Below are 23,129 nucleotides of genomic sequence, written 5' to 3'. Positions count from 1 at the left end.
TCAGGACCTCACTGACATCCCATATATGGGTGTACCTTGGTTTAGGGGGGTTGGTATTGTAAATGCCTTTCATTACAGTGAGATCCCATGGCCTGTTGTCCTGGTGCTTGTGTTAAGTAGGCAGACAGGGCACTTCTCGCTGTGTTGATGGCACTGTAGCTGAGTCCTTCTTCATAGTGAAGTTTGGCCAGGAATTCCAGTACGTTGGTGACTGATGCCGTTGTGTAGGTGGTCCCTGTATCCAGGCAGTACTTTTCCCATTTTCTGATATTGGTCAAGTACTGTTTTTTGGTGGATGTTCGGAGGGATGCTGACATGGTGTTCACAGTTTGTTCTGATAATCCCAGTCCCAGCAATGGGCTGTTCAGAATCTGCAACCCAGGAGTTTGATTTTTTCATGGCATGGGTGGCTTATGCCAGACACTGGGTGTTGTAATAATTCTGGGTCACTGGGAAATGTCATCGGAGTTCCAACAACCATGTCATGGAGCATTGGGAACCATGGCTGCGTAGGCCAGTCGGGTACTTATCAAAATACCTGAAGCAGAGTCCATTTGTATTTTGCATAGTACCCGACTAATGAGGCAGAAGGGAGGAAATGCATAGAGGAAGAAATTTCCCCAATCCAGCGCGAACGCATCTACCGCTGCTGCCTCAGGGTCTGGTTCCCAGACGACATACATAGGTACCTGGTGATTTAGCCTTGATGCAAATAAATCGATATCTGGCGTGCCATATTGCTTGACAATTTTTGCAAATATTTTGGGGTTTAACATCCATTCGATGTTGTCATTAAATTTACGTGACCTGGTGTCTGCCACTGTATTTAACTTACCTGGTAGGTAAGTTGCTGATAGCCAAATATGTCTTTCGACACACCATTGCCAAATTGTGTTAACCAACTTGTTGCATGATAACGATTTTATGCCGCCCATATGGTTAATGTAGGCCACCACCGTAGTATTATCTATTTGTAACCGAACATGCAAGTGATGCATATTTGATGCATATGCTTTTAAACCATAGAAGGCACCCAACATCTCTAGATAATTTATGCCCAGTGTAAGTAGTAATGACGAGTCAGGGTTAGTCCATCTACCACCTGTGCTGGATATGGCTTTAGTTGCTCCCCAGCCTTGAGCACTGGCATCTGTTTGGATAACTAGCGTAGAGTTAGTGATGACAATAGGGCTGTAACTATGCCAAACGTTTTCTGCCCACCACTGTAGTTCTGATATTGCTTCAGTGGGTAACTTCATGACACGATCATAATGACCTGCATGTCGTTTTAGTGCCTGTACCTCTGCTCTTTGTAAGTTTTGGTAGTGCAAAGGTCCGAATTGCGTAGCCGGAAATGCTACTACCATTTTCCCAATTACTCTTGCTACTTGTCGAATAAATGGTCGTTTGTTGACCATTAGATTGTTGCATGATTGTGCCAATGCAATTGTTTTGTCTCTTGGCAAAGTTACAGTCATATGGACTGAATTAATTGTGAAGCCCAAGTAGTCCATAGTTGTGGATGGCTTCAACTTAGATTTATCTGGATGTAAGACAAATCCCAAGGTTTCGAACAACTGTTTGGTAGCTGATACAGCTGACATAGTCAATTCCATGGTTTTGCCTACTATTAAGATATCATCAAGATATGCCAAGACAATATGTTTTTGTCTTCTTAATATTGCCAAGGCTGGTTTTAGTATCTTGGTGAATAATCTTGGGGCTGATGTTAAACCATTGGGTAACGCTGTAAACTGCCATAATTGCCCCATCCAGGTAAACTTCAGGTATCTGCGATGATCCTTGTGAATAGGTACTGAATAGTAAGCATCTTTAAGATCAATGCTTGCCATGTAGTATCCTTTGGAAATTAATTGTTTGGCAGTAACAAACATTTCCATTTTGAAATGTATATACTTAACAAACATATTTAGTGATGTTAAGTCAATGATGATATGACATCCACCATCATTTTTGGTTTTAGTGAATATATTTGATACAAATTCCAAGGGTTCATGTTTTGTGTTTTCAATGATACCCTTTGTAATTAGTCTCATCAGTTCAACTTGTCCCTCTCGTTTTTCTTTCACTGAGAGGGAAAATACCCTTTGGGGTAAATGTTGAACTGGTGGCAATTTACCTGTTATGAATTGTATTTTGTATCCACTAATGCCATTGAGTATATACTGATCACTCGTGATAGACTCCCATGCTGCTTTAAACTGGTGTAATCTCCCTCCTGTTAGTATTAAGCCCCTTCTTTCTATATGCTGGTAGGAACCAGACCCACCTACCTCCATGGTTATGGGTATTTCCTCTGGTTCCCGCCGGTCCCACGAGGCTTGCGTGTTGTCTGATGTGGCGTTGATGTTGGGGGGTGGCGCATTTTCCATGGGGTCCGCTCTGGGCCCTGGTCTAAAAAAGACTTATGGTGATAAAATGCGGACCCCGAGCTTTCACCAGTCCTATATGGTGGACGTCGACTGGTGGACGCGACGGGGTGCTGCCACTTGGTGTTTAGTGCTCTAGGTTTGCTCGTCCCGTGCCCTGCCTTCATGAGAACGTGTGTTTTTGAGGCCTCGGCCATATCCTTCATTCGCTTAGGTAGGTCATTGCGAAAGAGCAGTATGTCTAGCTCAGAGGCTGGGGTTTTGCACAACCCCGCAAATTTAGGATTGAGGGCAGGTTTTATGATTTCTTTACGCAGGTTGTTAATCTCAAATTGCGTATTACACAACAGCGCGAGAGTATCCTGTTGAGTGGTGGTCATCTCGGTGTTGTCCACGGAACGAGCAAACTAAGTGATGGCTGACGTCAGGAGCCTGAGGATCCGCTGCAGTTTTAGCTCGTGGTGTCGGATGTTTGGCCCAACGTGCCCCCAGATTTGGCTGTTTACAGCCGGCACTTTGAGGGACTCACAGTTCTCCGGCGCTGTATAAGTTTCCAAAGCATCATTGACCACCTGCTCCTGTAGAGCCCTGTTGGAGAGGTGGTTGATGCTGGCCGCTAGTTTGGCTTCTAACGGTCTTCCTGCACGTGGGGTTGCCACGTAGCGGTCCACTGCACCAAGCAGCTCTTCCTGTTCCTGCACCCCTTGCATACTCCCAAGATCTTCAGCCATCGTCCCCTCTTCTTGACCAGCCCAGTCCTGGTCACCAAAGCTATCCTCTGGAAAGGAGGAAGCAATGGACAGTGCACAAGGCACTGTGGAGGGAGTGCCTGACCTCCCTCTGCGAGAGCGCCCCTCCTGGGGCGCACCTCGCTGGAGCACCTGCTCCAAGAGCCGCTCCAAGCGGCTCAGGCGGCTCTCTCTCCCGCGCCTGGGTGGAGAGATGTCCCCGTCTGACGTGTCGGAAACCACCGGCCGGACGCTCTTTCTGGTAGCTTTCCCTCCAGCCCGCTGCTCAGGCGCTAGCGGAGCTGGGCTCGGCACGGTGTCGGGGATAACGGAGCGCTCGGTTAGCGTTCCTACCGCCTGTTGCTGCCCCCCCCTGATGGAACGCTCCTCTGGTGGGGTCGAACGGGGGACAGATTTCTTTGAGAGTCTTGTCTTTGGTGTACTTATTTCTGAAAGAGAAATCAGACGGCTCTTCTTTGGTAAGTAAAGCCGACCACAGTTCACTTACCTGACGGTCCGTTTTTTAAATTGCAGCGGGAGCACCTGACTCCCGCTGTAGCCGCTTGTTGCACTGCTGGCGTAATGTCGCGCATGCGTGCTGAGCGGGTTCTTCACGGAATCACTCACGTGACTCCGAAGTAAAATAGACCATCCCTCTTGCCAATCACAAAACCAAATACATTTGGCTGACCCTCCCTCCTTGTTGTGCATGGGCTTCAATCAGCCATCCCTCCCGGCTTCTCACTGTGCTTTTGTCTAGTTGCACGTTCACTTACACTGCAGGCCTGTCCTCCTGATGCAGCTGATGCTTGCAGTGGGAATGGCATGTGAATTGGCTGCAGCACTAGTGCAGCTAGTGGCATGTGCTTCGCAGATCTGAAAGGGAAGGGTGGGAGAAAGCATGGGAGGAAATCCCGTGGGGGTGGGGGGCACAACCCCCATGTTTTGAGAGGTGGGGGGCAATCACCCACCCCCATGTTTTGTAATTTGGATTTTGAAATTCGGTTAAAAAAAATCTAATAAAATCTCTGCTTTCCGCGAGACAGTGGGGATGTCACTGTTAAGCGATTGTTAATTGTCTCTAATAACATCGTATTAACACGATGTGTTACCAATTGTGTTTTGACCTTCAAGTATTACTGAAGGTATTCACGGGGAATTTCTTAAAGCTGTCTGATGCGGGTACAGTTACCATTTGAACTAATTGGATGTATTGGTGGATAGGAAAGATTTAAACGGTTCAAACGGGTTTCCTGGCTCGCTTGCAAGTAGGTCCTTCATTCAGGTAACACGTTATTTAGTATTTTTTTCCCATATCTATCTCTCTTTCCCCCTCCAAGGTCGGTTCTGTTTGCCTTTATTTGCTTCAGTTTTATTTGTTTAAGTGTTATTTATCACATTGTAGCTTTTGAAAGATTCAAGCGGGTATCAGACGTTTTCTCAGGGTTGAATTGGCCGATTCGTGGGGCCTTTCATCGCCCGGCTCGGCTTAAAATCAATCTGCTGCATCAAGGCGATTGAGGCTCCCGATGTTGAAGCCCCCACAGGCCGATTTTAAACCATGCCGGGCAATGAAAGGCCCTGCAAACGGGTCAATTCAAGCCCCACGATTCGGGGTGGATGAAGCTGCAGTTGCTGGACTTCGGAGTCGGTCACCAACCAGGTCAGCTCCCAATGTTACCGTCCACATGGCCCACGGCCGAAGCCTTGCATGTGTGTGTGTGTGCGTGCAAGCACGTGGCTACCAAGGAATTGTGACCCCCCCCCCCTTGTTTTGATCGCGATTTCCGCCCCTGGGAGAGAGAGAGAGAGAGTACCCAAGAATGACAGCAGGGGCAGTGCACCTCCTTGAATTTACCCTCTGAATCCCACTCCAGCCTGCCCTAACTGATTTCTGAATGAAGTACAAAGCTGCCGGTTCAGTTTAGTTTAGAGATAGAGCATGGAAGCCGGCCCTTTGGCCCACCGAGTCCGCACTGACCAGCGATGCTCGCACATTAACACTACTCGACACACACCAGGGACAATGTTACATTTATACCAAGCCAATTAACCAACAAACCTGTACGTCTTTGGAGTGTGGCAGGAAACCAAAGATCTTGGAGTAAACCCATGCAGATCACGGGGAGAAGGTACAAACTCTGTACAGACAGCACCCGCAGTCAGGATCGAACCCAGGTCTCTGGCGCCCCTCAGATGTGGGAGGAAATCAGAGCAACCAGAGGAAACTCCCACGGTCATAGGGAGAATATACACAAGAGAGCACCCAAGGTCTGGGTCAAACCCAGATCTCTGGCACTGTGAGGTAACTTGGTCGGCTTCGATGTTGGGCGGAAGGGCCTGTCTCCGTGTTGTATGATTCTGCAGACCTGAGCCCTGTGCTTCCAGATCAGCAGCAAGGACCCATACTGCAGTCGTCCAGGTTCCCAACACCACTGAACCGACCACTGTGCACAACTGCACAGACTTGCTACACATTAAATGCTGGAGTAACTCAGCAGGTCAGACTGATTCACTGGAGAAAAGGAATAGGTGACATTTCTGGAAGGTCTCGTCCCGAAACATAACCTATTCTTTCTCTCTGGAGATGCTACTTGACTCGCTGAGTTACTCCAGTTTTTGTGTCTATCTTCGGTTTAAACCAGCATCTATGCATTCTGACAGCTTGCTAGCTGGTTTCTCCACACTAGCTATGCTGTGCAGCTTTGAGCTCCACGTCCGTGTGTGTGGTTTGCACACCATTCGTTAGCTGCCCACTTCTGTGTGGCCAGCTCACCTCCCTCGTGAGAAAAATCCATGGGACAACTCATACCTATTTAGATCTAAAGCATTCTCGGGGTAATCTTTGTCATTTGACGGTTACCGCACATGGTATAGATGTCTGCTCCGGTCTGTAAATGTGGAATCAAGGACGGCACAGTGGCATAGTGGTAGAGCTACTGCCTTACAGCGCTTGCAGCACCAGAGACCCTGGTTCAATGCTGATTACGGGTGCTGACTGTACGAAGTTTGTACATTCTCTTCGAGACCACATGGGATTTCTCCGAGATCATCGGTTTCCTCCCACATTCCAAAGACATACAGCTTTGTTGGTTAATTGGCTTGGTAAAATTGTCCCTAGTGTGTCTGGGACAGTTAGTGCATGGGGATCACTGGTCGGTGTGGACCCGGTGGGCCAAACGGCCTGTTTCCTTGCTGTATCTCTAAACTAAACTAAACTGCACAAAATCCCCAGGCAGAAAGAGCAGTGAAACTTGCAGCTTTGTGGCTGTGGTTGGGAGATGTTGGCCAGAGCTGCCACCCAGGGACAAGGCAGCGTTTAATTTCACACCTGAGAGGTGTCGCACGCACACACACACACACACACACACTCACGCCCAAGGTGGGATTTGACCTTCCTGCCGCCCGTAGGTGTTGTTGCTGGGACGACTTGAATCTGACTCAGGCGGTCACTGGAGAAATGTTGATCAAAGCTTTCCCATGGCCAGTGGGGGAATGGGTGAGCAGACATGAAAGGCAGAGGAGTGCTGGAAATGTGGGTGAGAGGAAGGAGCAGCAGGGGAATAGCCTTTCAGCTTCCAATGTCAATGTGGAACATGATGCAAAGATGACTAATCTTGCTTACCTGCACACAATCCATATCCCGCCATTCCGTGCATGTCCTTACGACTATCAAAATGCCTCTATCGTATCTGCCTCCACCGCCTATCCTGGCAGAGCCTGTTCCAGGTATCCACCTGGTATAAAAAATCAATCACTTTTATACTTTATCCCTCTCATCGTAAAGCTATGCCTCTGGTCTTTGACATTTCCACCCTGCTACCACTGCGCCACCATACTGCCCAAGCTGACTGTCTTGCTCTGTTCCTAGGCTGGCCTGCAGGTGCGTGTGCAGAGAATGTAGAAGGAGCTGGAGTTGCTGACCGCTGACTTCCGGGCTTGGCTGGACTGGGGCGGTGGACCGTCTGAAACCATACGCCTCCCTCCCCCACTGACACCAGCCCACATCATCAAGCTGCTGGGCAAGGTAACCCTTCAGAGACTGGATGAGCTTCGGAACATGCTGCCCTTCGAGTCGCTGGAGAGGGTGCAGGTGAGTGTCAGATGCTGGCAGCTTGGCCTCTTCCTCCACCCCTGCCTGGCCGTGATGTGTAGAGTCTGTACGTAGCGGGGTGAGCAGAGCCTTGATTGACACAGAAGGAAATGTGACTTGAGAATTAAGGGACTGAAGTTTAGGGGTAACATGAGGGGGAACTTCTTTACTCAGAGAGTGGTAGCTGTGTGGAATGAGCTTCCAGTGAAGGTGGTGGAGGCAGGTTCGTTTTTATCATTTAAAAATAAATTGGATAGTTATATGGATGGGAAAGGAATGGAGGGTTATGGTCTGAGCGCAGGTATATGGGACTAGGGGAGATTATGTGTTCGGCACGGACTAGAGGGGTCGAGATGGCCTGTTTCCGTGCTGTAATTGTTATATGGTTATATGGTTATATGAAATCCAGCTGTTACTTAACCTGCCTGGTTGTCATTGAGTGAGATGGCATGTAATCATGTATTGCCTTTCTGCTGACTGGATAGCATGCCACAAAAGATTTTCACTGTACATGTGACAATAAACTAAACTGAACTGAACTTTATTCTTTCCATATTGTCTTCAATCCCCTCGCCCCCCAGATTCTCCACGTGCCGACATGGAAGAGGCAATTTACAATGGCCAATTAACCTACGAATCTGCACACATTTGGTTTTGTCTCTCTACAAAGGCTCTCACTCTGTGTTGGACAGAGGTGGGGTGGGTGCGTGCCCCTGGTGAGACTGTAACGCTGCGTGTGTTTGCTTCCAGGCTGACATCGCCGCCATCCAGCAGATGCATGAGGAGCGGACGGAGCCGGCGCTGCGGGCAGTTGGTTGCAATACCAAGGTGGGTGCGGGGGGAAAGAGCAGGTGCTGGTGCTGGTGTGGGAGAAGGGGTAGAGAGGGCACAGGGAGTCATGGTTCATAAGTGATAGGAGCTGAATTAGGCCTTTCGGCTCATCAAGTCTACTCCGCCATTCAATCATGGCTGATCTATCTCACCCTCTTAACCCCATTCCTCTGCCTTCTCTCCATAACCTCTGACACCCATACTAACCAATAATCTATCTACCTTTTCCTTAAAAAGATCCACAGCCTATTGTGGCAGCGAATTCCACAGATTCACCACATTCTGATTAAAGAAATTCCTCCTCATCTCCTTCCTAAAGGAACGTCCTTTTATTCTGAGTTTAAGGCCTCTGGTCCTAGCATGACAAGCTTTCCTTCACATTCTGCCTGAAATGGCCGCTTTTAGTCTTTTTTAAAATTTGTTTTAGCGATACAGCATGGAAAGTCTGCGCCGACTAGCGATCCACACACACTACCACCATCGTGCACATACTAGGGACAATTTACAATTTTACTAAGCTATTTAGCCTACAAACCTGTACGTCTTTGGAGTGTGGGTGGAAGCTGGAGCACCTGGAGAAAATCCAGGCAGGTCAAGGGGAGAACGTACAAACTCTGTACAGACAGCATCCGTAGTCGGAATCGAACCTGGGCCTCTGGTGCTGTGAGGACTGGTCTCCGTAACCACTTGGGCAGAGAATTCCCTGCATTTCCCATCCTCTGGGTGTTAAGCTGCTACAGTTGAGTGAAGTTTGCTTTATATTGAATGGTGGATTCTGCGGGCAATTGATGGGAGTTTGTGAGGAACTAGTTTCAAGGAAAATTCGTGAAGGACTGGGATTCTCTGAGAGCTGGCATTGATTTGATGGGCTGGAATGGCCTATGTCATTAGGAAATATGAAGTATGGAAAAGTGACTTCTGCTTTACATATTTGTAAATTTGCCTTATGTTGTGAAAAAAGTCGCTGCGAGTAGAATTAAAAAGCCTCCGAACTTGAAAATAAACTTTTTTATAATTTCTATTCTTAGATGTTGTTGCAGAAGGTGAAGGAAATGGAATCTGCTGTGGAAAGGTACAGAGTGTTTCCAGCCAGGAGTGAAACAGCAGAAGACCCTTGGGGGGGGAGGGCTTCGTCGGTTGCTGCGTGAAACAGGTCAACGTCGTTTTTAGTTTAGAGGTACAGCGTGGAAACAAGCCCTTCGGCCCACCGAGTCCGTGCAAACCAATGATCACCCTTACACCGGCAGTCAGTATTGAACCCAAGTCTCTCGCGCTGTAAGGCCGTAGCTCTACTGCTGCACCACCATGCCGCATCTGCTCCTGCACTCTGATGGCTTGCTTTGTCCTGTATAGGACAGGCTTTGTCTGGGCCACAGCCAGACATAAAAACAGTATTTTGCCATGAGCAGTAGCTCTACTCAACAGCCAAAAGTCTGCAGGCTCTTTTTACTCTGGTACTTTATTTCCACGTGTTTAAATTATAATGTTTTATTTTTAATTGTCTACTGTATATCATATTTTTATCCTTGCAAGCAAAGCACCAAGGCAGGTTCCTTGTATGTATACACACTTGGCGAATAAAATTATATTTATTATTATTATTATTATTATAGATTAACAGATGAACAGAAGCAGCTACTGACTGCACTGGCGCTGCTGGAGAAGCAGCTCAGCCAGACACGGCTGGAGCTGCAGGCTGCACGTGCGGCAAACAAGGACATGGACTCCAGCATGCGAGCAATGGAAAGCTGTGTGAAAAGTATAACTGATGTAAGTTTTCCCAAATAGTTTGTATTTAACTGTAAAAGGCCAAAACTTAGCACTTCTCCTGCCTTGGAGATGATCACAGAGATTGAGGTGAAGTGGAAAGTAACTTCCCCTCTTCCCTCCCTTTCTCTAACACACAACTCTCACTCTCTCCCTCCCTCTCTACTGCCTTCTTCCCTTTCTCTCACTGTCTCTCCTTTTCCACCTCTGCTCCTTTCCCTGTGTTCATGACATGGTCTCCTCTACATTGGAGAAACCAAACAGGCATTGGGTTTCTACTTTTGCAGAGCACCTGTGTTCAATCCATGGGGCACTCCTGAGCTTCTTGGTAACTCATTCTGACTCTTGGATGTGGGAGTGACCGAACAGTCTGACTTCCTGAGCTGTTGCAATGAGGCTCAAGTAATCTTGAGGAATGGCATCTCATCTTCCATTTGGGCTCATGGCAGTCCTCTGGGCTTGAACTAAATTCGATAATCTTGGGTGACTTGATTCCTCTGTTAGTATCAGTTGTCCATTTGTGATAATAGGGTTGGCTTGTTTTTTAAAATATCCAATAGTGCATGCTGACCTACCAGACATGTCTTGTCTGAAAAGCATCTCCACCTGAAACGTCACCCATTCCTTCTCTCCAGAGATGCAGCCTGTCCCGTTGTCTATCTTCGGTTTAATCCAGCATCTGCCGTTCCTTCCTAGACATATCTTCTTGCTCTGTATTTTGCAACTGCTATGATCTTTTGTCTATTTTTCTTATTACCCAACCGATCTTATTCACTCCTTGACCAGATAACTTTGTGTGCAGCTTATCCCCATGGTCACCTGGTTTTACACTATCAGAGCCATCCACCCACCTGTGCAGCTTTACAGGTTTATTTTGTCGCCTCCCCAGTTAGGGGAGGCGACAGACGAAGGGTCTTTGACTTGAAACATGATTTCTGTTTCTCTGGCTACAGATGCAGCCTGACCCGAGTGCTCCCAGCATTTTGTTTATCAGATATATTCCATCAACAGTTTTCATGCATTTATTCTAATTTTTTTTCCTATATGACTGCCACGTTTCAGTCCATGTTAGCACGCTTCCTCCAATATCTTGGGCTCTTAATTTTTTTGCAGCAGCCTCATATGTGGTAAATGCCTTTTGGAGATCAAAATACACACTACATTTACAGGAGATAGACACTAAAAGCTGGAGTAACTCAGCGGGTCAGACAGCATCTCTGGAGAAAACAAATAGAAAATTACTTTTCTCCAGAGATGCTATCTGACCCGCTAAGTTACTCCAGTGTATTGTATCTATATTTGGTTTAAACCAGCATTTACAGTTCCTTCCTACTACATTTACATGTTTCCCTTATCAACTCCCTATCACATCCTGTCAAGTTTTGTCACACATGATTTTCATTAAACCATGTTGGCTGCATTTGATTAGATGCAGCTCACCAAATGATTAGTTATTTCCTCTTGCGAACTATGAGTGCTGGACGAATTAGAATCATGGTGATACAGTGTGGAAACAGACCCTTCGGCCCAACTCGCCCACACCCGCCAACATGTCCCAGCTGCACTAGTCCCACTACCTGCGTTTGGTCCATATATACCTCCAAACCTGTCCTATCCATGTACCTGTCAATTGACCTATAGTTCCCAGCTTCTGTTTTACGTGCTGGGAGGTCAGGTGAATCTCACTCACAGCCTCTTCTACTGCTGGTCCAGGTGCCCAGTAAATGTGAGCTCTGCTTCCAACAACCATTCAGGCAGTGAACCCTTGGCCCAATGTACTAATTGCATCAAACCTTTGTGCCAAATGAATTACATTTCCAATTTTGTGTAGGAAAGATGCTTACCTTGTTTACTCTGAATGGAGCAGTCAGAATATCATAATATTATGTGTAGGAAGGAACTGCAGATGCTGGTTTACACCGCAGATAGACATCAGCGAGACAGGCAACATCTCTAGGGGGGGGGGAATGGATGACATTTCGGGATGAGACGTCCGAAGAAGGATCTCAATCCGAAACATGATCCATTCCTTCTCTCCAGAGATGCTGCCTGTCCTGCTGAGTTACTCCAGCATTTTGTCTCTTTTTCTATAATATTATAACCACTCAAACTTTCTACCTGCTGCAGTTCCTGGCGACTCTCTCCTTGCAACTTTTCTTCTCCAGTCCTGCCAATGTCGTAAACCTTTCTAGTGCCTCTCTAGTGTACTCCCATCAATCATGTATAGAGGCAACCAGAATACACACAATGTTACTGGTACTTCTGAGCTAACAATTTCCACAGTTCCAAGATGACTGTTCCACTACTTTCAAAGACCCATGAACAAGCTCTCCAAAGATAGACAAAGATAGACACAAAATGCTGGAGTAACTCAGTGGGACGGGAAGCATCTCTGGAGCATTAGATGCTGCCTGGTCCGCTGAGTAACTCCAGCATTTTGTGTCTATCTTCAGTGTAAACCAGCATCTGCATTTCCTTCCTACACAACATTCTCTCCAAGATATTTCTGTTCCCCACCACGGTTCAATATTCTTTCAGCTATAATGTATTCCCTTGCCTTGTCTCCCTCACTAAAGGATCAACAACTGTAAAATAATGTTTTTTTACGAAGACAAAGATACTGCTGTGCATTGATTTCAATGTTACAAGGAGGAGCACTGACTATCCTGCTCTTGTGTGTTTAGAAGGAGACGGTGTTGCTCCCACTTGTCAACAAGCTGCTGTTTGGTTCATCACAAGACAGCACAGGGGAACCTCTGACAGCACAGCTGGTGCATCAACAGGAACTTGAGGCCCTCCTTGCTGGCTTGGAGAAGAAGATCCGCTCAGATGCTTCACTATATCCTAGTCTGGAAATGGAGGCACACTCGGCAGCTGTCAGAGCAGGGATTATTAAGGTACAAGCATGCAAGCAGCCAGTGGCTCTTACTCTGCAACAGACTATTGTATTTCAGAAAAGTAATTTATTCATAATATATACAGTTAATGAAATTGGGGCATGTCTTGCTCTACGTTCCATCAATTCAGCACTTTCGCTTGCAATGTGTCAATGAACACCACATCCTTAAACAGTTCTCCCATGAAGTGTCTGAGAGTCCCTCAGTGTCTAGTGGTGGCTGGACCTTAGACCAAGGCCACTGCCCCACAGCATCTGCGGTGACTGCACTGATCTTCAGTGTGTCCCACACACCACATACTCTCGCACCCTGGAATGTGTCAGTCGGCAGCAATTCATTTACCGACATCTTATGCAGGAAGATCAATTTTTGGGCACACCAAAGCGAGTCTTCCGCTGAGATAATGATCTTCCAGCAGCAGTTGATATTTATCTTGTTGTGAATCCGAGATCACTGATGCACAACTGCTCAGGATGAACCATGACAAGAGCCCTTGCATTCTTCTTCTGACCTTCCTGTCAAACACCCAGTGCATGAGGTGAATATTGTCCACACCACAACCATCTCAATGGCAGTGTGCAGTGGGGTGCTTTTCTGACCGAGCAGGCAGGGTCTGACTGGGAAGGCTCCTCACATTACTGTTGGTGAGTTCCTCTGTCTGCTTGGGGAACCATCTGATGGGATCCATCGAGTCCTTCTCCCACAGTGCCTGTAGCTTGTTCTACTATGCTCACTTGTGGTCAAAGGTAATTTTCTTCAGGAACCTTTCTGTGAAGGACAGGTAGTAAGGCAATGTCAAACTGAATGGAACATTGTATTGATTGATTATTGATTGATTATTGATTGATTATACCTTTAATAATCCTTTACAGGAAATTACAGTGCCACGACAGCTTCAAGACAGACATAACACCACACATTTCCTCAAATAGCTTCCATACTTAACAAGTTAAAATACAAGTTAAAATACAAGTTAAAATACAATTAATTTAAAAAAGTGCAGTTATTTATGCGCATTATATAACCTTATAGCAGCTGGTATACAAGACTTCCTATGTCTCTCAGTTTTGTACATTGGTGCAATCAGTCTCTGACTGAAGATGCTGCTCTTGATCACCTTCAGGGCATGGAGTGGGTGAGTGGGGTTGGTCATTATTGAACCCAGTTTGTTCAGAGTTCTGGCCTCTGCCACCTGCTGGACCATTCGTTGCTCAGCCCCGACCACTGAGCCGGCATTCCTGATCAGCTTGTCCAGTATGTTTTTGTCCGCTATGCGGGTGCCATCTCCCCAACAAGCCACAGCAAAAAACAGAGCACTGGCCACCACTGAATGGTAGACACTGCACAGCAGGGGTTGGCAGATGTTAAATGACCTCAGTCTCCTTAAAAAATACAGTTGGCTTTGTCCCTTCCTGTACGCCGCCTCCATATGACACTTCCAGTCCAGCTCACTGTCAAGCTGCACACCAAGGTACCTGTGGTTAGCGACCACCTCCACCTCAGTGCCCTTAATGGTGATTGGTGTTGCTTGAGTCCTCCTCCTCCCCCTCCTGAAGTCCACAACTATCTCCTTGGTTTTTTTGGTGTTAAGTTGGAGGTTATTGTGTGCACTCCACTCCACAAAGTTACTTATTATGTCTCTATACTCCTCCTCATTGCCCCCTTTGATGAGGCCGACAACAGCTGTGTCATCCGAAAACTTCTGCAAAAAGCAGCTGTTGGTGTTATATTGGAGATCCGCTGTGTAGATGGTAAACAGGAACGGAGCCAGCACAGTTCCTTGTGGAGCCCCTGTGCTGCTCAAGATGGTGCCCGAGACACTGTTCTGTAGGCGCACATACTGTGGTCTGAGGGAAAGGTAATCCAAACACCACAGTACCAGTGATGGATCCACTTTCATCTTCTCCATCTTCTCCCCTAGCAGTCGGGGCTGAATTGTGTTGAAGGCGCTTGAGAAGTCAAAAAATGTAATCCTTACAGATGCATCAGTAGTGTCCAAATGTGTGTACACCCTCTGCAGCATGTAAATGAGGGCATCATCGACACTGATGTTAGGCTGATATGCAAACTGTAAAGGATCCATTTGATTTGACACACTAGTCCTGATGTAGGAAAGGACAAGTCTCTCAAATGTCTTCATTATATGTGAAGTGAGCGCTACTGGTCTGTAGTCATTGTGGAGAGTGGGATGGGTCTTCTTTGGGACAGGTACCAGGCAAGATGTTTTCCACAGCCTTGGAACCTTCTGTAGACGCAAGCTCAGGTTGAACAGGTGTGTTAGAATACCACACAGCTCTGAAGAGCAAGTCTTCAGTAGCCTTGGGCTGGTGTCATCAGGCCCCACTGCTTTCCCTGGCTTCAGTCTGTCCAGCATCACCTTGACCTGAGCAGTATGAAGAGTCATAGGTGGGGCTGCCGGTGGAGTGGGAGGTGGAAAGAGGGGACTCCGTACAGGTGACATCTCAGGAGTGATGGAGATGATGGAGAGAGGGAGGGGAGGTGGAGAGGAAGCAGCAATGGTCAGCAGACCAGGTGGGGGAGGCTGGGGTGGTGTGGGGCAGTCAAATCTGTTGAAAAATCTGTTCAGATCATCAGCCAGACTCTGTTCACCATCAGGCAGTGTACCACCTTTCTGCTTCATGCCCGTGATCTTTCGCATTCCAGCCCATACCTGCTTCACACCATCTTGCTGTAGCTGTCGTTCTAATTTGAACCTATAGGCTTATTTCCCCTCCTTAATCCTCACCTTCAGTTCCTTTTGAAGTTCTTTGATTTTATTCCTGTCGCCCTCCCTGAAAGCCTTTTTCTTCTCATTTAGTAAGGCCTTCAGGCTGCTGGTAATCCAAGGTTTGTTATTAGGGTAGCAACGAATTACCCTGGATGGCATGATGTCATCATAACAGAAATTGATGTAATGGGTAATGCATTCTGTTAGTCCGTCAATGTCTTCCCCATACTATATAATAACCATATAACAATTACAGCACGGAAACAGGCCATCTCGACCCTTCTAGTCCGTGCCGAACACATAAACTCCCCTAGTCCCATATACCTGCGCTCAGACCATAACCCTCCATTCCTTTCCCATCCATATAACTATCCAATAATAAAAATAAATTTTTAAATGATAAAAACGAACCTGCCTCCACCACCTTCACTGGAAGCTCATTCCACACAGCTACCACTCTCTGAGTAAAGAAGTTCCCCCTCATGTTACCCCTAAACTTCAGTCCCTTAATTCTCAAGTCATGTCCCCTTGTTTGAATCTTCCCTACTCTCAGTGGGAAAAGCTTTTCCACGTCAACTCTGTCTATCCCTCTCATCATTTTAAAAACCTCTATCGTCCCCCCTTAACCTTCTGCGCTCCGAAGAATAAAGCCCTAACTTGTTCAACCTTTCTCTGTAACTTAGTTGCTGAAACCCAGGCAACATTCTAGTAAATCTCCTCTGTACTCTCTCTATTTTGTACTGCTCACAGAACACATCCCAATCTGTTGTCTCAAAACAATACCTCAGGGCTTCATCAGCCTCAGGATACCAGCCTCTTGATGTTCTGGTGGTGACAGGCAGCCTCTTGGCAGCTGGTGTATAGGAGGGAGAGAGATGTAGCATGTCGTGGTCTGATCGACCAAGAGGGGGCAGTGCAGTACATTTGTATGCATTTTTCACATTTGCATACAAGAGATCCAGCGTTTTATCACCTCTGGTTGTACAGTCAATAAACTGTTTAAAAGTGGGCAAAGTCTTAGAGAGACAGACATGGTTGTAATCTCCAGACACAACAATGAACGCCTCTGGGTACTTGGACTGGAGTCCCGCTATAGTGGTGTGCAGCACGTCACACGCGACGTCCGCCTTGGCAGATGGAGGAATATAAACAACAATGGCTAGCACCACAGTGAACTCCCTGGGTAGGTAATATGGTCTTAAACTAACCGCTAAAAGTTCAATGTCCTTGTTGCATATCCGTTCTTTGATAGTAGCGTGATTAGGGTTACACCACTTGTTGTTGACGAGCAGTAAAAGCCCCCCACCTTTCTGCTTACCACTCGCTCCGGTGTCCCTGTCCGCTCGTATCGTCCTGAAGCCGGTGAAACTGATCAAAGAATCGGGCGTGTGTTCCGTCAGCCACGTCTCTGTCAGGCTAACAATGCTGCTCTCCCGGTACGTATAAGTCTACATCGGCCAACAGCTACACTAGTCCCACCTGCCTGCGTTTGACCCATGTCCCTCCAAAGCTGTCCTATCCATGACAATGTACTTTAATAATTATTGACCTGATCACATAATCCTGCCGCCTTCTATGCAGTATACTTGGGCTCTCCATTTCTCACTTTTATTACACCTTGCTAATTCCAGATTATGGGAAAGGATAAGAGTGAACATTTTGTGGGAACTGTTGAAGGGAGCATTGCACGTCTGGTTTCTGTATGTGTGTGGGCTCTGCACTCTATTGCACTCTACTGCCAACTTCTTATCCCACATTATTGTTATTTTTTCCTTTGGTAGGAAGTGGAAAGCATTGTGGAGCAAGCCCTGAAACTGTACAGCGCTGACAGGGTTGGATTGGTGGATTATGCACTGGAATCTGCTGGTAAGTATCAGATAAAAGCCCGAGCCAAGTAAAACTGTGAATGTAACAGACTGAAAGGGTGTTGTGTGGGCTGGCACTTTAGTCATATTTGACTTGCTCCTGTGGAATGGGGTGCTCTTGCACACTGGGCGATATGTCCCGAATAGGCAAGTACAAATCTATGTTCACAGTACAGGTTCCCCAGAGCTGCTGAGGTTCACACTGCAGAATGTTAATTTAACTTGTAACTGTTTGATGTTGCACCAGCCACAACTCATTTAAAGGCTGAGCCATCGGTTGGATGGCATTGCCCTGGGGCACCATCGGCCATCTTCATTCTGTCCACTGCTCCACCATCCCTGCAAACACATTGGTTAATCTCTTGTGCACTCTCTCCAAAGCTTCGTGCCTTTCTGAGGGCAAGGCAGCCAGGACTGGATGCACTACTCCAGCTGTAGCCAAGCCTGTGTTTTACAAAGTTCCCCATCACTTCTTTGTTCTTGTACCCTGAGCCGTTATTTACAAAGTACAGGAGTTTTTAAACAACTTCCTAAACTTCCTTCTTTCAGTAAACTAGGCACATTTATCACCCACGTGTGTAAGAAGATATGATGGTCTGACGAAGGGTCTCAACCCGAAACGTCACCTATTCCTGAGACACTGTTGTTTCTTCACTCCTTTTAGAATTGTGCCCTCTAGTTTACATATCCTTATTCCTCCTCCCAAAATGAAATATTTCACATTTGAATTAGAGCTGTAACCAGCCTGTTCAAACCCTAGTCTGTATTTGCCTCAAATTCCATTAATATCCCCAGTTCACAGTATCATTTGCAAATCTGGAACTCAAAGTCATTTAAATGCGCATGAAGAAAAGGTGCATCTTATTCTGCCCTCTGGCCAATTTTACAATTTACAATTAACCTACAAACCTGTACATCTTTGGAGTGTGGAAGGAAATGGGAGAATGTACAAACTGCGTACACGCAGCACCCGTAGTCAGGATCAACCCCAAATTTGTGGTGTTGTCAGGCAGGAGATCTACCGATCCGTCACTGTGCTTCCCTATGCTGTGCTCTTCTGTTGGTTAGCCAGTTTTATTCCTTGAAGCAAAGTTTAAGTTGCAGAGAAAGTGAGAACAAAATAGATAGACTGGAGACCAGGAGACATTTGAGATGAACGTCGATACCAGCTGGATCGGTGGAGATGCAACTAGTGGCAGACGAATGAAATCTTAAACACCTGTAGAAGTGCAAGAAAAGAAGACAAGCTCATGGTTTGAAATGTGGACAGAAGCTTGGGTCTTCTCAAGCTAACATTGGATTTAATTGGAATTGTGTAGAAAGCTGAAGATCTACTTTAGGTTTCAGCCATCTGCAGAATGACCAGGATGCTGCCTGGATTAGACAGAATGCTAGAGTAGAATATTAGCTATAAGGGGAGGTTGGACAAACGGAATGTTTTTGCTGGAGCGTCAAAGGCTGAGACGAGACCTGTTAGAAGTATATAAAATTATGAGAGATATATAGATGGAGTCAGCAGTCTTTTCCCCATGGTGGAAATGTCAAATACGCGAGGGCATCGAGTTAAGGTGAGAGGGGGGAAGTTTAAAGGAGATGTGTGAGGCAAGTTTTTCTTGCACAGCTGCAGGTTTGCTGTCAGGGGAGGTGGTGGAAGCAGATACAATAGTAATCTTTAAAAGGCATTTGGACAGATACATGTACAGACAGGGAGTAGAGGGATGCAGACCATGTCAGATGGGATGCGTTAGGCTGACATCATGGTCGGTGCAGACACAGTGGGCCAAAAGGGCCTGTTCCTGCGATGTAAATATATGTTCTATAATATATAAAAAATATATGTTCTACAATATAAGTTGTCCTTTCTGGTTAGTCTCTAAACTAGGTCAGATGTAATGCTATATGGCTTTATATAATTGAGAAAATAACCTATGCAGCCAGCAGTCATTTGTTGCACATGTTCCCAGCTAACTGCCCACAAATAACAATATTTTTATACCTTGGTCAGCTGGTGGAAATATTGCTTCCATTTTATGTTATAGAAATCTTTCTCATTGTACTTAATTTTTTGCAAAAGTAGATCCTTGCTTAATATAGTTGTATTGAATGAAAAAATTATGAGGGCAAGTAAATGGTTAAGATTTGGGAGGGTACTTATCCAACTACTGCCACCTGGTGGCCATTCAGCTGTACATTTAAAGTTTCAGCTGGATTCTGTGCAACCTGTTGGACATTGTATGAAAATTAGCTTTCAGGTTTAATTAAACAATTGCGATTGTAACATTAAATTATTTCTGCAGTTGTGCTGGATGTGTTGAGTTCTTGGACACATTGGAAAGTTCTTCTTAACAAGTGGGGGACCAGCATTCTGGCAGGCAGGTTTGCCACTGCTACACGGGTGGTTTTAAACTGAATAAGGGGGGGGGTGTAAAATGGGATAGTCAGGGATGGATTTAAAGGGAAAGAGTGTAAAGGGATAGTTGGATGCTGGGGTACAGCATTAATGGGAAAGAAAGCTCACAAAGGGATAGGAGAGTATGGCCAAGTATAAGAAGTAAAGTAGATGAGCTTGAGGCTCACTTAAAGGTTGGTAGATATGACATTGTGGGGATTACTGAGGTGGCTGCAGTAGGATCGGGCTGGGAACTTAATATTCAGGGTTATACATCCTATAGAAAGGACATGTAGGTGGGCAGAGGCGGGGGTGGGGGGGGGGGGGTAGCTCTGCTGGTGAGGGATGGAATTCAGTCCCTTGCGAGGGAAGACATAGGGACTGATGAGGTAGAGTCACTGTGGATTGGGTTGAGGAACTGTAAAGGCATGAAGACACTAATTGGTGTGATCTACAGACCCCCAAATAGTAGCCCGGATGTAGGGTGACAGTTGCAGCAGGAGTTAAAACTGGCATGGAACAAAGTAATGTCACTGTGGTGATGGGGGATTTCAATATGCAGGTAGACTGGATTCTAAGAGCAGCTTGTAATGGAGCCGACCAGAGAAAAGGCAATTCTGGATTTAGTGTTGTCCAATGAACCAGATATGATAAGAGAACTGGAGTTAAAGGAACCGCTTGGAAGTGGTGATCATAATATGATTAGTTTTAATCTGCAATTTGAGAAGGAGAAGGTTAAATCGGAACTGCCAGTGATGCAGTTGAACAAAGGGGACTATGAAGGCATGAGAGAGGAGCTGGCCAAGGTAGACTGGAAAGGGATCCTAGCAGGAATGACGGTGGAACAGCAATGGCAGGAATTTCTGGGCATAATCTGGAAAACGCAGGATCATTTCATTCCAAATAGGAAGAAAGATTCTAAAGGGAGTAGGAGGTAACCGTGGCTGACAAGAGAAGTTAAGGACAGAATAAAACTAAAAGAAAAGATGTATAACACAGCAAAGAGTAGCCGGAAGCCACAGGATTGGGAAACTTTCATAGAACAGAAGGAAACAAAACGGGCAATACGGGCTGAAAAGATCAAGTACGAGGGGAGGCTGGCCAGGAATATAAAGAAGGACAGTAAATGCTTCTTTAGATACATTAAGGGAAAAAGAGTAGCAAAGTCAAATGTGGGTCCCTTGAAGGCAGACACAGGAGAAATTATTTTTTATGTTTAAGAAGGAACTGCAGATGCTGGAAAACAAAGGTAGACAAAAATGCTGGAGAAACTCAGCGGGTGCGGCAGCATCTATGAAGGAAGGATTATTTGTTGTACATGATGGCTGATAGGGTGGAAGGTGAGGACCAGGGGGACTGCCCTTGTTACGAGTGGGGGGATGGGGAGAGAGAGTAAATGTGACGGGGTATGGAAGAATTCCTGGTGAGAACCTCATCTATGGTAGAAGATGGGAACCCCCGTTCCCTGAAGAATGAGGACACCTCCGATGCCCTGGTGTGGGTAACAAGGAAATGGCAGAAGAGTTGAACAGGTACTTCGGATCTGTCTTCACAAAGGAAGACACAAACAATCTCCCAGATGTACTGGAGGACAGAGGATCTAAGGGGGTAGAGGAACTGAACAAAGTTTTCATTGGGCGAGAAATAGTATTGGGTAGGCTAATGGGACTGAAGGATGATAAATCCCCTGGGCCTGATGGTCTGCATCCCTGGATCCTCAGGGAGGTGGCTCTAGAAATAGTATTGGTGATCAAAACCTTTGATAAGGTCCCGCACGGGAGTGGTGACTAAAATTAGAGCACATGGTATTGGGGTAAGATTTAACATGGATAGAACACTGGTTGGCAGACAGGAAGCAAACAATAGGAGTGAATGAGTCCTTTTCAGAATGGCAGTCAGTGGCGAGTGGAGTGCCGCAAAGCTCGGTGTTGGGGCTGCAACTGTTTACCATATATATTAATGATTTGGAAGAGGGAATTAGGAGCAACACTACCAAGTTTGCAGATGACCCAAAGCTGGGTGGCAGTGTGAACTGTGAAGAGGATGTTAGGAGGTTGCAGGTTGACCTGGACAGGTTGAGTGAGTGGGCAGATGCATTGCAGATGCAGTATAATATGGATAAATGTGATGTTATCCTCTTTGGCGGCAAAAACAAGGGGGCAGAATATTATCTCAATGGGGTTATGTTAGGTAAGGAGGAGGTGCAGCGAGACCTGGACGTCCTAGTGCACCAGTCACTGAAAGTTGGCTTACAGGTAAAGCAGTGAAGAAAGCTAATGGAATGTTGGCCTTTATAACAAGAGGATTTCAGAATAGGAGTAAAGAGGCCCTTCTGCAGTTGTATAGGGCTCTGGTGGGACCACATCTGGAGTATTGTGTACAGTTTTGGTCTAATTTGAGGAAGGACATCCTTGTGATTGAGGCGAGATTATTCCCTGGGATGGCGGGACTGTCATATTAGGAAAGATTGAAAAGACTTGGCTTGTATTCACTGGAGTTGAGAAGGATGAGGGGAGATCTTATGCAAACATATAAAATTATAAAAGGACTGGAGAAGCTAGAAGCAGGAAAAATGTTCCCAATGTTGGACGAGTCCAGAACCAGTTCACTGCAAACCTGCATATTTCTTGAAGGATTCATGATTAACTTTGTCCATTCAGTGATATGATTATAATTATTTTTTATCTTGTTAGGTGGCACTGTGATCCACACACGCTGCACAGAGACGTTAGAGACCAAGACTATTCATAGTCTGTTTGGCTTTCCACTGTGGTACCAATCTCACTCACCCAGAGCTGTCATTCAGGTATATAATCCTTGTACTGCTGCTCCCTACTGTCTTGAAAGCAGTGACCTTCGAATCCTCTCCTAGAGGCAGAAAGGTACAGGGACGCTATATGTCCACAACTTCAAGATTTGCTGTTGGGGGCACCACAACTAGTATGTGTCTTCTGCTTTCCCCAGGTTTATGTCAAACATACTATGTCTGCATAACAGTTCTTCCCAGTCAGAACAATGCAAGGTATTGATATATATCTTACTCAGAGAGTGGTAGCGGTGTGGAATGAGCTTCCAGTGGAAGTGGTAGCGGCAGGTTCGTTGGTATCATTTAAGAATAAATTGGATAGGCATATGGATGAGAAGGGAATGGAGGGTTATGGTATGAGTGCAGGCAGGTGGGACTAAGGGAAAAAAATTGTTCGGCGCGGACTTGTAGGGCCGAGATGGCCTGTTTCCGTGCTGTAATTGTTATATGGTTATATGGTTATATATGTCAAAAAAAGTCATGTATTGGCCCATCATGCGTGCTTGTTCAGTACCACAGTTCTGGGATATGGAATAGAAACATGGAAATTATGAACAGGAGTAAGCAATGTGGCCCTTCAAGCCCACTCAACCCCTCAGTGTGATCATGGCTGATCATCCAAATTGATCCCCAGT

The 23,129-nt window shown here is 46.1% G+C and overlaps 1 protein-coding gene across 1 annotated transcript in view; it reads left to right on the top strand.

The window, feature by feature from the left end:
* LOC116984428 (SUN domain-containing protein 2-like) overlaps nucleotides 1-22,560 on the top strand; it is a gene marked incomplete at its 5' end in the record, with an annotated part of 55,013 nt that extends 32,453 nt beyond the window's left edge. Inside the window, 2 exons of the mRNA XM_033038582.1 lie at nucleotides 17,216-17,300; nucleotides 22,382-22,560. Coding sequence (XP_032894473.1) covers nucleotides 17,216-17,300; nucleotides 22,382-22,560 — 264 coding nt within the window. The remainder of the gene's footprint in view (nucleotides 1-17,215; nucleotides 17,301-22,381) is intronic.
* Nucleotides 22,561-23,129: the final 569 nt, after the last annotated feature.

This window comes from Amblyraja radiata, chromosome 20 (genome assembly GCF_010909765.2).
Source record: "Amblyraja radiata isolate CabotCenter1 chromosome 20, sAmbRad1.1.pri, whole genome shotgun sequence".
Taxonomy (NCBI): Eukaryota; Metazoa; Chordata; class Chondrichthyes; order Rajiformes; family Rajidae; genus Amblyraja; species Amblyraja radiata.
The sequence above is the reverse complement of the archived record's forward strand: the minus strand, read 5'-3'. Positions and strand labels throughout refer to the sequence as shown.